Source organism: Ciconia boyciana, chromosome 10 (assembly GCF_034638445.1).
Source record: "Ciconia boyciana chromosome 10, ASM3463844v1, whole genome shotgun sequence".
NCBI classification, from domain to species: domain Eukaryota; kingdom Metazoa; phylum Chordata; class Aves; order Ciconiiformes; family Ciconiidae; genus Ciconia; species Ciconia boyciana.
Window position 1 is genome coordinate 31,037,386 of NC_132943.1, and position 15,861 is coordinate 31,053,246.

At 41.3% G+C, this 15,861-nt stretch overlaps 1 protein-coding gene across 1 annotated transcript; it reads left to right on the top strand.

The window, feature by feature from the left end:
- Positions 1–3,351: 3,351 nt before the first annotated feature.
- SUMO1 (small ubiquitin like modifier 1) lies at positions 3,352–14,879 on the top strand. The gene is made up of 5 exons (XM_072873862.1): positions 3,352–3,584; positions 8,777–8,851; positions 10,164–10,241; positions 12,132–12,203; positions 13,167–14,879. The coding sequence occupies exons 1-5, from the start codon at positions 3,573–3,575 to the stop codon at positions 13,233–13,235; spliced, it is 306 nt and encodes a 101-aa protein (XP_072729963.1). The 5' UTR covers positions 3,352–3,572; the 3' UTR covers positions 13,236–14,879.
- The last annotated feature ends 982 nt before the right edge of the window (positions 14,880–15,861 follow it).

The window sequence follows — 15,861 nt, forward strand, 5'->3', positions numbered from 1 at the left end:
CCTGCAGTGCGGTGGCTGGCGGCAGGGATAGCCGCTGTGTCGAGAGACAGGCCTGTGCTCGAGGGCTCGGGTGCCCATACTGGTAGTTCTTGTTTCCCGAAGGAATCTTGAAGCGGGTTTGAGGTGGTGGCCCCCGCGGTCACTCCGAGCTGCGTTGGGACGCTGCATCCAGCCCGCCCGCAGTGCCGGGGCCTAGCCGGCGCTCCCGGCCCTCTCCACACACCGGGGTGGATCCCCTTCTGCCCGCTCCACTCTCACTCCTCGGGCATGTTCCCGAGGCCTTGTCTGCAGATCTTCATACAGATACAGCTTTCTTTGGTAAAGAGTCTTGCGACTAAGTGCAGTTGCGTGCATTTAAATAGTTTGCTTTTCCGACAGGGAAGTGCCAACTTACATGCATTTAAAACATAAATTTTAAAGGCTGCTTATTTCCCCACGCTGCTGCAGCGTCCCCAGGATACAGACGTTTCTGTCTGGGGGCAGGCAGAGGCCGGAGGCGGCTAAAGCCGTCCATTTGTGCCACCTACTGGTTTCTGTCTTGGCAAAGAGTGTCTTTGTGCGGGCTGCTGCGTCTGGCCTATTTCTGCACCTGGGTCCGGGCCGTACTGAATAACTGAAAAGCTGCATGCTAGTGGACTACAGGCAAAAAGCACCGGTCCTTGCCCTGATAAATCCCCACTGATTTCACATGGAGGGTTACCTGCGCTGAAAAGAGAAACAGGGTTTTTTCTGCCTGCAGGAAAAGAGGCTCCAAGCAATGCTTGGGCTTGATTAATATCAGACATTCATTGCTGCATTTTATGCAACCATTCCTATGAGTCAGCACGCCTTCGTTTCCTCTCCTGCTTCTCGTTTAAGGAATGCGCTGGAAAGCCAATAGTCAGAGAAATCTGGGGATTCGCATCATTCTTAAGATTTTTTTTCATATGGAAAGACTTCAGTGCTTTAGATATTGTTTTCAAGTTCTGGTGTTGCTGGCTCAGGGGGAGTGCTACTATCCTGAAGAGCAAATTTTAGAGTAAATATTACTTAGGTGTCTGACTTAGAACACTGTATTCATTCTGTTTGCCAGCACTAGCCTCTTTCAAGCAAATATGCTGGCATTATGAGATTACAGATTGTTCTTAGGTTAAAGTCCGGTTTTATAAGAAATTTATTTTTGACGAACTGAAGAGGCTTTGCGCAGACTAGGCGGGCCAGTACTTTTGAGAAAAACACTAACAGCTCTTGTCTCCTAAACCATATACACAGTTTTGAAGAAGATAGTTAGCAGCAGTTTGGAGGAACAGAGATGAATTTTATTGACTTCAGGTGATTGAGATTAGATGCAGATGGGGAAATTAAAAGAAGTTATAAAACACCTGAGAATTAAGTGAGGTTGTTGGGGCAAGTGGCTGTGATGGTGGCTGTGGTAGCAAAGATGACTTTGGGCTTTGTGGGAAGCAGCTTATGTAGGTATATTTAGTCTTTTTAAAACACCATTATTTTTGTTGTGTTTTAATTTTAAGTATACTGTGTGTTGAATTTGGGCTGTCAAAGAAGAAAAGTGTGAGTTTTGCTGATGTACCTCCATAGTTCTTATGGGCTGAATGGAGACTAGCTTTGCGGATGCTATACAAATGTAGCTTGTACCTTGAAGAGGTAATGTGTCCACAACCAATTGAGTAAGAAAGGAGTGAAGAGAGGGGGTGTTACTGTTACTTAGTGTGTATGCAGATGTGCAGTTGTGCATGTTTCAACATTATGCCTTTATTACTATGTATAGGGATAAGTAACTGTATTCTGACTCATGTGAGTGTTAGCTTTTATTACAAGATTGCATAGAAAAATTGGTAAAGTGAAGAATTACACTTGGGTTTCATGCCAGAGTCTGAGACTTTGGCCTTATCACTGTAAGGCTACTCTCCCTGCTCTTAAAACTGCTTTCATTTGTGAATAGCAGTGATGTGTAGGACAGAGTAAGTATTTGTCATTTTCTATTCTGTTAATATCATGTGTTGCTGTGAAGCCCTTGAATGGCTTATTTTGGTGCTTTGTGTAGTGTTATTAAGCTCATAAAGAGCTCTTACTGTGAGCTTGGCATATAGTATGAACATATTTGGCTTTCCTGCCTACCAGGCCTTGCCTAAGAAAGATCATCTTAATTCTGTAGCTCTGTATAGCATCTGTTTTGGTTCTCTTTAGTTTTTCTTTTTCCCTCCCTTGTTAATTCTGAATTGTTTTAACAGTTGTGATTAAAACTAATTCCCATGAGTCTAGACACTACATGGTTTCACTGGCTGGTGAAAGTCATCCCTTGGTGTAGCTATGTTTGTAACACATGGTTCAGTTAGTGAAATGCAGCAGTGCAGGCACAGAGTGCAGGTGCTTTGGTGTTTAGTGTTATTGCAAAGGAACATGGCATGCAGAGTGTTAGAGACTCTGTGCTGATGGATGTGCTCTGCCTGGAGAGATTTCTTACCCTTCCCCAAAGGTAGCTGGTAAAGTTAAACCTATCTAGTAGCATCCAGATAAGAATCTCCTGTTTCAGTGAGGCTAACTTCTGTTGATTCATATATTTTACAGTAATGTTGTTATTTCACGCTTCTCATGTGTTTTTTCTACACTGGCCACTTAGAGCCAAGCATGCACTTACTGCAGCAGTGATGCCATGCAGGAGTTGCCTTAGTTGTAGCGGGATGTTAGTACTGCATGCTGCAGTCCAAACAGCTTGCAGTCTAGGGGTAATCTTTTTAAGGTATAGGTGTTTCTTTTTGTGCAAACCTCTAAATAGCTGTGCTGTGCTGAAGTAAAGCAGGACATTCGTTCCCTGCTAGTATGGTGTACCACTAGAAGTTTGTGCAAATACAACTGCCTCAATGCAAATTTGCTTAATACACGCGGATCCTATTACTTGCATGGTTGCAATGACTAAAAAACCGCAAACTGTGCATAAATAGAAAAGTGAGTTTTGTTATGAAATATATCTTTTACTAAAAACCTTAGTAACTCGTTACAGGTAGGTGTAATGATAGTGACTTTTGCAGTAGAATCTGCTTTTGTTGGAAGGGTTATGTGACTTGGCCTAGCTCCTCTGGGGCAGGACAAAGTATGCCGTGCAGACCCATACTTTCAGTCGTCAGACTGCCTATAATCAGCGGAGTTCATAAAACCCCTATTTTTTCTCTTCGGGGCAGGCCATTAGGTGCCGTTCTGCAGCTGGGCCTTTGGAGGCCGCCTGCGCTCGCAGACGCCGGGCCTGGCCGTGGGGCCCGCCGAGAGCCGCGGCCGCTGCCGCGGCCTGGCTGCCTTTCCCCGCCTCTGCCAGGGGACGGACCGGTGCGGGCGAGCCCGGGGAAGCGGCACCTCCGCCTTGACGGCGCGGGGGGCGGCGGCCCGAAGGCGGTGCCTCCCGCGGGGTCCCGCTGCGGGCTGGGAGGAGCCGGCGGGCGGGCCGCGCCGGGCGGGAAGTGAGCTCAGGCGCACAGGAAATCCCGCCCGCGCCGCGGCCTGTGTTTGCGCTGCGGGCAGAGAAAGGAGCGCAGCGCCTGCAGCGGCCCAGCCGAGCCTGCCGCACGCAACGGGGCCGAGCCATGTCTGACCAGGTACGGGCGCCGCCGGCCCCGACCGGCCGACCGGCGACCCCGGGGGGAGCTGCCGCCGGACGCGGGGGGACGGCACGGCGGGCGGCGGCGGCAGGCCCCAGGGGCGCGGGAGGAGCTGCCTGCGCCGCCCCCCCCCCCCCCCCCCCCCATCCCCATCCCCGCTGCCGCGGGGCAGCCCCGGCCCAGCGCTCTGTGAGGGGTGTTCCCCTCGGGGAGTGCGTGCGTGGGGGTGCCAATCTCCGACCTCGGCCAAACTCTGCCCCCCTCCTCCCCCCCCCATTTTAATCCCTCTTTCCTCTTCGCTCAGGGTATTTCGCGAGGAGCACGGGGGCGGGCTCCAGGCAGGGGATACTCGGAGGCCGGGGCGGGGGTGGCTGCGCGGGGCCCCGGGCCGCGATCGCCGCCAGGGCAGCCCCGGACACCCGGGAGAGCAGCGAGGGGTGAGCTGTGTTGCACAACAGTTGTTTCCTTTCGTTTTCCATTTCCCAGGCGTGTGGTAGGATGCTCTTTCGCCGAAGCAGGCTTTGTGCGGGTTAGGCTACACTTGCCAGGTCCTCTGTTTGTCCTAAGAATGCAAAAGGAGAGGGGAAAAAAACCCTCGACTTTCTTAGCTGAGCGTTGCTTGCCTTGCCGGGTTGTATTAAACACCCCGTCCTCCACCAAGACTCTGTCCTGCCTTCACTCCTTGTACATCGTTATGTTCCTGTCAATTCTGACTTCTCAACCGGGGACTGAAATGGTTACTTGTACCACAAGTTCCTGGCTTGCTTGGCATGGCATGTATACAGTCCTTTGCTTACAACTATTGCTTTAGGCCATGTGACCTGCGGGTGGAAAGTTAAAACAGCATTCCAGTTTTAATTTGTGTTCTGTTTTGCTTTATTTTTTTATATTGCCTTCATATGGCAGTGTTTTCTAACTTTGTTATGACGATTTGACTTTGGAAAAATCAGTGTCAGTATTGCAAATGTTTCTTGCAGTGCTGTGAAGTCAAGTACTAGTGCCAGCCAGGAAATTAAACGTATCCAGAGACAAGGCTAAGCTTAGTATGTACTGTGTCTGCTTTGAGGAATAGCCTTGATACATTATGACCCGTGAATAGAAACCATTGCTGTATGCGCTGGTGGTCTTCCTCCCCACGCCCGACTTTCAAGCACAGTGCAGCTGTACTGGTGAGGATAGTGCTGCTGCCTGTCTCTGCCTGTAAGAGTGCAGCTAGGAGCACAGCTATTGCTGGCGCCCATTAGGATGCGTTTCCAGTGTAGTAACGTATGTGAAAGTGGCTGCATTAAAAAAAAAGGCGAATTCTGAACTAGATTTTGTAGACTGATCTTCACGTGACCTGCTCTGTAGCTCTCTGCATTTGTGAACTAAGGCATGTTTTAACACATAGCAGCTTTCATTAGGTAATTCCTTCTCCAGGCAAGTTCTGCTAAAACACATACATGTTTGTCCTTTGGGACTGCTTGAAGTATGTAAAATTCATTGTATGTGATACCCTTTTTTGGATACGTATCTTAAAGGTCTTTGAATAAGGACCCTGATTTTTTTTTTTAATAGAAAAGTTAAACATTGTTATATGTTGTGTCATTCACTTCTGGGGGGACTGTGCAACAAGAGCTAAACAGATGCTTAAGTAACAGTATAATGTACGGTAATGCAGCACTGTAAATCTAATTCCTCTGTTTATTAATCCTACGGGAATAATTGGATTACCCAAAATTGTGAATGGCTTACAGTGTCTTTCTTTTTGGCCCTGGAATTAAGTTAAGAGGACATAATTTGTCACCAGTTATGATAATTTTGGCTTGTCTTTTTAGTCTAAATAAAGAAGCATACTTGATTTAGTTACTTTATTTCCGATAGGAAATTAAGTTTTACGATAAGGAAAAATACTTGCAAGAAGGGCAGACTTCAGAAGACACATGGCTGCTTTGTGGGATCTAAGCAGAAACAAAAAGAATCGTTTTTCCCCTCCATTCAGGAGTCTCAGTCTGGTTTTGCTTTAATTGAAAGTAGATGCTGGCATTTTTATCTGTTCATGTACTACTAATAAAGAATGCTATAGTTTGTATGCATTTTTGCACTCCTGTAACAAATGTAAGAGTTTATTTGCTGTGTTAGGAAGCGTGTGGTAATCCTATTCCTCTAGTAATTTTGTTTTTGTTAATTTTTTTTAAAAATATTATCTAAAGTGTGCTGAGTATAGGGTTTTTTTAGGCTTGGACATTGAAGTTTGAGCACTTCAGAAAACTGGAGGAGGAAACTTGCAATATACCACCTTACAGTGTTTGTTTTGTGGTTTTATTAGTTGCAGTAGCAATACCAGTGTGTGTGATCTGAGAAACCTCAGGTGCTTTTTACAGTAATGAATTTAGTGTTGATATATAAATGTGAGACAGTACTAGGAGCCTCATTTTGTGCTATTTAGGAAAACTGTGGAATGAAGCCTTTAAAACTTTAGGCATCTAATGAAAAGTTAGAACTTGAAGTATTGTGGTATTCCTGTTCTGTTTGTATGGTAGGGGTTTTTTTTAATGTACTGTTTCATGAGATACTTGCACTGTGAAAAGAACTGGTGTTTAGGGTAAAAGTCTGGAGGCTTGCTTGCAGATTGCTGATCCAGGATTTTGTTAGTGAATGCTTGTAGTTTAGTAACTTTGCAATCTCCTTGCTTTCTTTGTTCTTAAGTGTTTTTGTGTCGGCTTTACCATTTGGCATTGAATGGCAGTATAGTTCACTGACAAAATGCAGGGAGCTGTTTCAGACTTGCTGGGTCTTGTTGTGTTCTGATTTCAAATATTTTGCTCTTTTTTTAAGCTTTAATTATTGGCATTGTCAACATTGATTTGATCTTATTTCTCTTTTCCTGAAATTACAGCTCTGTTCGCTCTTATTTTGTGGGTGAGGTTGCTGGGGCTTTAAACAAGCATCTTTATGTTTCAAGACTCTAATCCCCTCTGCTTTTTCTACTGTTTGCTGCTTCCCCTGTTCGTTTTTAGTACTAGAGCCCTCTTTCCCTGACGGTAGGCATCAAACATCTTATGAATCATTGCTTTCCACTCGTATTGGCGAGAGGCACTGTCATAGTAGCAACAATGATTTGTCATACCTTGTACAGGATAATTTGTTTTGGAAAGCAAAGCAGGTAGATCTGTTACAATGTACAGAGCTGTATAAACTACTACAAATGCCTCTACTGCTGGGATAATATGCTGCCGTGCAATTTGGTTCTTATGCAAAGTAACCTTAAAACAGTGACTAACCTGAAATGTCATGTAAAGGGACAGGATGTTCTTACACATTATTTCAGTGATAGCAAAACAGGAGATAGTTTTGAAGTCACAGGCTTCAGATCTGTAGAGATCTGAATCTCTTTCTGATTCCTAAAGGTTATTAATCCCACATATGGACAATAAAAATGCTTTTTGTGCAAGTTATCAGAACAAGTTGCAGGTTCTTGGTTTTTTTTCTCTTTTTAGTCATGAGTGGAAACCAGTGTATTTTTATTCCTGCAAATAGTCTCATGAGGTTAGAGTTCAGATATGTTAGGGAAAACTTTGGTGGGGAGCATGGTAGCTGTGACTGTGTTACCAGTGAAGACTCCTTTCACACTTCAAAAGTGACTTGCTTGGAGACCTGAGGGTAAGTGTCTGGTTTCTTGAAAGCTTGAGCTCAGTTTTTGGGTTTGAGCTTGAAGGGTGATGAATCAGTCCCAGCAGTCCAGGTTGTGCCCAGGTGGATATTTAAAAAAAAAAGTATTCGAACCAGGTGGAGTCTCCAGCTCATACTTTTTTGTCATCACAGAAACTGAATGGATCTGGCTTGAGGCAGTGAGTCAAACTGGTACAAAGAGCACTTCCTCTCTTTCTTTCCTCCAGAGTGAGACTGGTACAGATAGGGAAGGTGTTTGCAGACTTTCCCCCCGCCCTTCCCTGAACTTCTAACATTCAAAGAAGTTGTGCATGTTTAACCTCTTTGAGGAAAGGAAAAAAAAAAGCTTGAAAAGGCTTGTCTGCAATTTTAATCTGGAGATAGAGGGCTATCTGGGTGGACTTAATACAGAAGGTTAGTATATGTTTTTGGTGCTCAATCCTAAAATTCAAGTCCAGCCATACAAAGGATATTTCTGTATACTCAGCAAAAAGTCCCTTTAGGGCTGCGAAAACATATGTGGGAGGCACCTGTACATATTTTGCTTATTTTGTCTACTGTGTTAAGCAATAAAATATAAAAGGAAGATTTGAAACATGATCAGCAAGGTATCCTTGTTTCTGACTACTTGGGAAGATTTCTTCATCGAGCACCATCTGGACCTGAGGCAGTGTCTCTGTAAAAGCCCTTTGTGCTGCAGTGGAACATAACTAAAGGCCTGATCCAGAATATGTAGTGACAGGCAAGGCATGGGGTTAATAGTACCTGATCTCTCACTTGTCTTATCTATCAGCAGCTAACATTGAAACTTTGATGTCCTTAATTCATGTCTTATAGCACTTAAACCCTTTTGGTGAGCTTTAGTGCTCAAGCTGTTGAATCAAACTTGTCTGTACAATTAATTCTTATCCTGGAAACATATCAAAACACTATCGTTCTTAGAACTGCAACTTTTAAAAACTTTTAAGAATTGTGGTCTTAAAACAGAAGTAAGTGCTAGAAGGAAGCTGTTACTTGATGTTGTTTTGTTGTCATAGAAAGGAAGGTGGCTGGCCATCCTTTTGAAAGTAGTGGCTACTGTTGATGCAATAGACTGAAAAATGTTTGCATGGTTCACTCTCTTTACGCTGCTGGGGTGTCACAAGTGCATTCTGTTTACTCTCCTCATGATGTTCTTTTTTTCTGTCAAATATCTGAGCCTCTTAGTACGCTTTCTGTATTTCTTTTTTGCAGTCTGTTTGTTGACTAGGAGTTAGTGGTATAAAATCATTTTTGCATCTGTCATCTATTTCCAAATGATCCTTCTCATCTCTTATGTTCTTCACAGTGTTTCTTTTCCATCATTAATTAAAATTTTCACAGGAAGACAGACAGCCTTTCATAATACTATGTTGATATTATTTTCACACTCAGAAAGGAAGAAATAAGGTGCCTTGGATAGTCTGATTTCATGTAATAAGGATGACAGTTGTCATACTGTCCAGTGAAAATAACAAAGTGTTGAACTGATCAGATTTTTTTAACTTCTTCTCTTGCAGGAAGCAAAACCTTCAGCTGAGGACTTAGGAGATAAGAAAGAAGGGGAATACATTAAACTCAAAGTCATTGGGCAGGTGAGTTTTACATAAGTACTTGTTGACATTTGGTGGAGGTGTGAGGTTTTGTATTGTAGAAACGAACAAATTAAAGTTGATGCTTTCATTTCTTTAATGTATATCCTCCCCTGCCATAAACTACTTACCAATTGCTGGAAATGTGTATTAGTATACTCTCTGGTGTGGTGGTTTGTTTTGTTTTGGTTTTGGGGTTTTTTTGTGTGTGTGTTTTTTTTTTTTTAAGCTTGAGTAATTTATCCTTATGACTCAGGATTTGGTCAGTGTGATCCCGATCTTACAACTAGGGGACCTGATGCATTGAGGGATTAATTTATCCAAGGATATGAATGAAATATGTGGCAAAATCAATAAATTCAGGTCTTCAGAGTTTGTGTAGTACACTAAGCATGAGGTCAACTTTCTTGGACAGGGATAGGAAGAGGATTCTGACTGGCATGTTGGTAGATGTGAATGGTGGATTATAAGTCTGAGTTCAAGTTGTGTTGGAATGTGAATGTCGAGAGCCTTCTTGAACAGAAGTCCTTCTGTGCAAAGAACCCCTAGCCCATATGACTTAACTCACTATTGTTTGTTGGAGTATTAGTGTGATTGCTGTGCCGTTGACTGGAGATAGATGACTTAAAGTAGGGCTGACAAACTAGCTTATCTCTTGCTGGTTTAATCGGCAATTATGAGAACACTTTCAAAAGCTAAATGTGACCTACGTGCTTTTTGCACAGAACCTCTTGCGTCTGTTTTACCTGTAGCCATTTTGACAGTTGTAGTTACTTGTATCTTATGGCTGATAGGAAGGACTATAGAATAATGAGACCTAAGATTTCTCCTTAGGTTAGTGTTGTGTTGCCAAGTCTGCCTGTATCCTTATTTCTAGATAATTAATTGAATGAGGTTTTGTATATATTTTGAAGTGTAAGCTTTAACTTGTCTCTTCTGGAATCTTAGAGCAGAAGTCCCCTGCATATGTATGTTTGTATTTCATAACTACATCAGCTGGGTAAAGATGGAAGCACAGACTGAACCATGTATGGTTTTTAGTACTCTTAAATCCAAAACCTCCATGGTGAGCCTAAGGCTATACTATGCCATCTGTTTTAAAATAGAGCTTCCTGTGGAAGTGCATGATGAATTTAGTGACTGATAAATCATCTTGGAGGTTCACGTTATGATGCACCAAGGTATGCATGGTGATAGGTAAACTGTATTCCATGTTAGTTTTACATAAGTTTTTCTTAATGAAAGTCTTAAAATTGGCATAGATAATGTAAGCAGTTACTACAAAGAGAGTAACTTTTTTCTTTTCTGTTCTTAGGACAGCAGTGAAATTCACTTCAAGGTGAAAATGACAACACACCTCAAGAAACTCAAAGAATCATACTGTCAAAGACAGGTTTGTGAAACAGTGACACTTTCCCTTTAAAAAGAAAATAAAAAAGCCAAACACTTTAGCTTTACTTTTCTCACTGGTCTTTCAAATAGATATTTGTTGATACAGTCAAGCGTCTCTATTTACCAGCAGGACAGGTATCTGACAGTACAAATATAATGGATTGTCTCATTTCTTTTGACAAGTAAAGATATTTCTATTTAAGACAATTGTGAATTTTGTAGTAACTTAAAATTACTGTTTGAAAATATATAGTGGCTGCTCAGAAGATGTAGAAGTTACCTCTTAAAATGCCCAGGCATGTGTTTATAATTACTGTAAAATCTCCTGTCTTCAAACGGAATTCCCTTAAAGCTGTAGACTACTGCAATTTAGGATGAGAGCAGCCTTGGGCATTGTTGCGACCATTAATATGGTAATCGATTAACACTAGCTATTATGCCCTAAGTTAAAGAAATCCGCAACGTTAATTGTGGATGTAGGTAAATAGTAACTACTGTTACAGAACAAAAATATATCTTCACTTCCAGATTCTGTGGCAGGTATTGTGGATTCACTGCTGCTATTTCCAGAAGCCCTGGCCTAGTTTACCCCCAGCTTTGGGGATAGGTGCCTTGTGGGGCCTTTTCTTGAGTGTTGGATTTCACTTCAGGAGATATAATCATAAGAAATAATGCTTTGGGTTTTTTCTTAATACCTTGAGAGACAAGTTGAACTTGTCAATTGAAGTGTTCTTTTGTAGAACATGTTCTTTTTTGCTGTCCTTCTGGAGTAAGAGGAAAGAAAAGATCAAACACCAGATATGTTTGAAACTTGAAATTTTAAAATAAGATCTTGGAAATAATTCATGCAGCAGTCTTATTGACTGATGAAAATGCATGTGTGTGGAATTCTTTTTTTAAGAAAGAAGTAATTGTTTGAATGAACACAGCTATATCTATCTCCTGGGTTGAATTCTGGAGAGTCTGTGATTTCCTTCATCAGCAGTCAATACAGTTTTTGGTGTCAAGTAGCCTTTCTCTGGTAAAGGGACTTGTGAACATTTCTTCCAAGTTGGCCAGAGGGATTTTTGGAACAGTGCGAAGAGCTGTTCTTTCCTGTGAGTTTTTCTGCCTGGTGATTTGCAAGCAATATTTGAGATCTAATTGATGCACAAAACAGATCATATTTCACTTGCGTTTGTTTTGCTCATAACTTGAAAGAGAAGAAAAAGATGAGGTGTTTGCCCCATCTGTTGAGGTGAAGCGTGATACTCTGCCATAACACAGGCACACTGTGCAATGGACATACTGCAACTTAATTTTATTTACCACTGGGATGCTCCTTTCTCCCTGTTTGAATGGTGTTCCTTTTTCTCCCCCTCACCTCTGCTCTTTCTTGTCTCCAGTGTAGAGTTTTTGCAGAACTGATAACAGTAAAGGTTGCTATTCCTTCCTATGGTGATAAAAGATTGGGAAAGCAAGAGTAGGGGTTCATGAAGTAAACATCATGTTCCTCCTGTTGTCTTAGGATCTTTAATAAGGCTGATATGCAGTTCAGCAAAAGACAGGAGCTTCATGTGTAATGTTGTCTTGGAAGGGAGGGTGTAGTCAGTACTTTATAAACAAATAAAGACAAGGAAAAAAAAAAGCTAAGGAAACTTCCAAGTTGTTGAGCTAGAACTCCAGTGAGACTTTGGAATAAACACGCATTTCAGCACTGTCATGCTCCTTGAGTCACTGCTTTATAGTCTACATGGTTGCAACAGAATAGCTGAGCTCCCTATGTAACAGGAACTAACGCTTTCTTTTTTGACTTTCACATGTGTTGTTTTTATTCAAAATGTTTTTCTTGTAAATTTGTACAAGTTTCAGTAAGTTTTTTCTTGTACATCTGTTTCTTTCTTTTTTTTAGGGTGTTCCAATGAATTCACTCAGGTTCCTCTTCGAGGGTCAGAGAATTACTGATAATCATACCCCCAAGGAGGTGAGTTTCTTTCTAGAAAAAGTGTTACATAGTTCACTGGAGAAACTAAATACCAAACTGGTTAGTTTCTCTGTTCTGCTAGACTATTAACCAGAGTGAAGGTGTTTCTTTAAATATAGCCAACTTTTTGGACTATATTTAGTCAAATATAGTCTGACTATATTTGTCTAACTGGAATCTTTAATAAGGCTGATATGCAGTTCAGAAAGAGACTGATTGGACCTTCATGTGTAATGTTGTCTCAGAAGGGAGGGTGTAGTCACTGCTTACCAGAGAGAAAAAAAAACTTAAGGAAATTTCCCAGTTGTTGAGCTAGAAATTCAGTGTGGCTTTGGAATATATATGTAGTTCACATTTATTAGATGAAAGTGTAAATAAATGGAAAACAGGTTACTTCTCCTGTCCAGTGACTTCAACCAATTGTTATGACAAAGCAGGAAGAAACACTGTTACAATAATGACCTTCTGAAAAATCAGACAAACTTGTGTACTGTGAAATTGAACAAGTTACCCTCTTTGAGAGAACAGTTGTAAACAGGCTTTGAGTTGCAAGCTGTAGGTCTTGGCTGTATTGTAAGCTAGTAGTGTGCTACATATAATTCACATAGCTGTACAGCTGATGCATTCATTATGATGTTGGTTACATTCCTGTGCATCTGTTGCCCAAGAAGGGATTTAGAGAAAGGTAAAGCTAGCAATTTCCAGGCTGATGTGTACTGCTCCACAAGTGGATTTAGGCTTCACTGATAAGGCTTTTGCTTTGACTGACATGTATAAGACTAAAGGAAAAGGACTAAAAATCATGTGTTGGCTAGTGAGATGGTGACTGAAATTTTTTTCACCCCTTTGATGAATTATGATGGGACAGAGGAACAAACCATTGTATAACTTGTCTAGGACCTGCTCTGAATTCAGTACACCAGATTTATAACAATTATATGCTGTTTTTCTCTGTTCTCACAGCTGGGGATGGAGGAGGAAGATGTGATTGAAGTTTATCAGGAACAGACGGGGGGTCACTCAACAGTTTAGATCCTTCTGTTTTTCTTCCCCCTTAATCCTTTTTTATTTTTAAATAATAGTTCTTTTGTAATGTGGTGTTCAACACTGAATTGAAACTGGCACCCATCTCTGGGAATTTATTTTCAAGCGTCTGGTATTTTGAATTCTCGTGCTCATTATACACTATTGTTTCTGTTTTCATTGTGCTGAACTTTTGTGATCCAGCTGCAGCCTTGCTCCCCTCTTCCCTTCTGCCCTCCCCTTTAGAAATACACGTACACACATGCATTTGTATGTTCACTAGGTTCGTGCATTTCAGGCACGAAGGCTGTAAGATCTGCCAGGTGGGCGAGTGTTCTTAATGACTTCCATATCTGCCCTGAAGTTTTGATGTGTGACTGTTTCACTCCTGGACTATAACTTTCAGTGCGAGATGAAGTTTTTCAGAGAACTAAACTGTGGAGAAATTGTGTATCCATAACTCAGAGCTATTTTGCTTAAATTGTGCTGATGGCCCAACGAAGAAGATTACCAAGTTGGAAATGGAAAAGCTAGAACTGTTGTCATCTGTACCTTACTCCAGAGATGGCTTTGCTGAAGACATAAAATTGAAAACCCTAATGATTCTTAAATCTTGCCAGAAGAGCCCAGAAGCATTTTAACTTCATATAGCAATTAGTACACGCAGGTATTCATGCAAGAATGTTCACAGCAGACAACTGGTGTTACTTTGACACTCTTGTTTGTACCTTTTGGCCTGGGACGTGGGTTTTGAATGGACATTGTCTGTACAAGCTTCATTTAAAATAAACAAGAAAAACAATTTTATAAACAACTTGCATTTTCTTTTCAAATGTTTGGAAATGAGCAAAACCATAAAAAGTTATAATTAGGGCATGCTTTTCCAGTACTATATGTTGAAGCCAGAAAAAAAATGTGCTCTGTAAATATACCTCATTTAAAAAAAAAATACTTTTTTCTACTTGCCCTAGTAAAATACTTGATCTGCTTGGTTTGCAGGTGACTATTTGAGACTACTAGCTGTTTCTTTTCTTGTTAGAGAATATTCACATACAGTTACATACAGCTTCACTTCATGCACAAAAGATAAACCAAAAATGCAACTTGGAAGGAAATACGAAGCTGGTTTTTAACGTCTACATTTCATGTGATCGTGGTACCATTTAATAATCTCTCTATGATGGATGATACGGAAGTGTGATGATAGTTCATCAGGCGTCATTATGAGGGTCCACCTCATGTTCTAGCTAGTTGCACGTTCTAAATGGTCAGTTTGAGAACATGTTACTAGATGTGAAAGTTCAGGTGGGAGGTTATGGGCAGGGTAGTGGGGAGAGAAGGTTTCTGCACTGTCCCTGCTTCAGCCTTTCTGCAGATAAATAGGACTTTTTTCTGATTTGGTTTGGTAAATCAAGTTCACTATGAATGCCAGCTTCATTTAAAGACACACTTTAGTGCTGGCATACTTGGAAAAAATTGCAGGTTTTGAATGATTAGTGTTTATGGCACTTGCTGTAAAGCTAGAAATGCATTTTCTTTCATGCTTGTCATTCGTGTCCTGTTTCTGATTTAGTAATACTTTTGTACGCATAGCTGCACTAAGCAATTTTTTAACGATTAAAATTTTTGTTTACAAAATGTCAGAATATGGGGTTTTCTTGAAGTATTCTGTGCAATTCAATTTTTAAGGGGAAGAGGGATTGCTACTGTGATGTAGAACAACGTGGCTTCTTTGCACTTATCTCTGATTGGTTTTTTAGAATACTAAATATATCTGCTTCAGAATACCAGAAATAAAACAGCCTTGTGATTATTATCACATGATCTTCTAATTTAAATTTGTATAATGCCCTTGTTAGTAGACAAATTCCCATTATCCCTCTTCTGCAAATTAGGAACTGAGGTGCAGGGGATGGTAGTTTACTGAGGTCCCTCTGGAAGCTGAAAGTGGAGCTGAGAACAGAATCCAGATCCCCTGGGTTTGATGCTAGTACTCTAGTTGCTGCACCAACTTTCTTTGCTTCTTGCTGTTCATTCTCCTCTTCCAATCTGTTTTATATGCTCATTTATATCAGCTTTCTCGTTGAAGCACTGCATTTAGTTCTCTTGAGACTATGGAGGAGGGTTTTCTGCAGAATGCAGCTTCAGTAGGATGAAGCTCAAGGCGAAGGTTTCTTTTCTATTGTGTAACCTTGTCCTAAAATACATCTCTTTATAGAGTGGATATGGTACCAGTGACAAACTGATTTGACCTCTTTCTCAGACTTGTTGTGAAGCCTCAGAGAGCTAGTGCCTCAACGGAGCTGCTGGTCTAAAGCAATGTCTGTACTGTTATAACTTGATGGAACAATAATAACAGGAAAACTGTACTCTGCCTCAAAGGTTAGTATTGAGAGCTTCATGTAAAATGAGAAGATACACATGCTGCACAGATGCACTAGTACCCTTTTTTAAGGACATTCATTCTTTGAAGTTGTATATTGAAATAAAACTGAGTTTTGAAGTTGAGGAGTAGACAGACTTGAATTTTTCTTTTCTCTGGAAGAACTAATACTTTTCAAAGAATTTGTTTCTGAAAAGATGATCTGGAGTAGAATTTCTAAACCACTCATAGCCTTGAAGCACAGACTGGAAG

Excerpts from the sequence above, each read along its gene's own strand:
- SUMO1 (XM_072873862.1), top strand. Across the intron at positions 8,852-10,163 it reads AACTCAAAGTCATTGGGCAG|GACAGCAGTGAAATTCACTT; the intron begins GTGAGTTTTACA and ends TTCTGTTCTTAG. Across the intron at positions 10,242-12,131 it reads AATCATACTGTCAAAGACAG|GGTGTTCCAATGAATTCACT; the intron begins GTTTGTGAAACA and ends TCTTTTTTTTAG.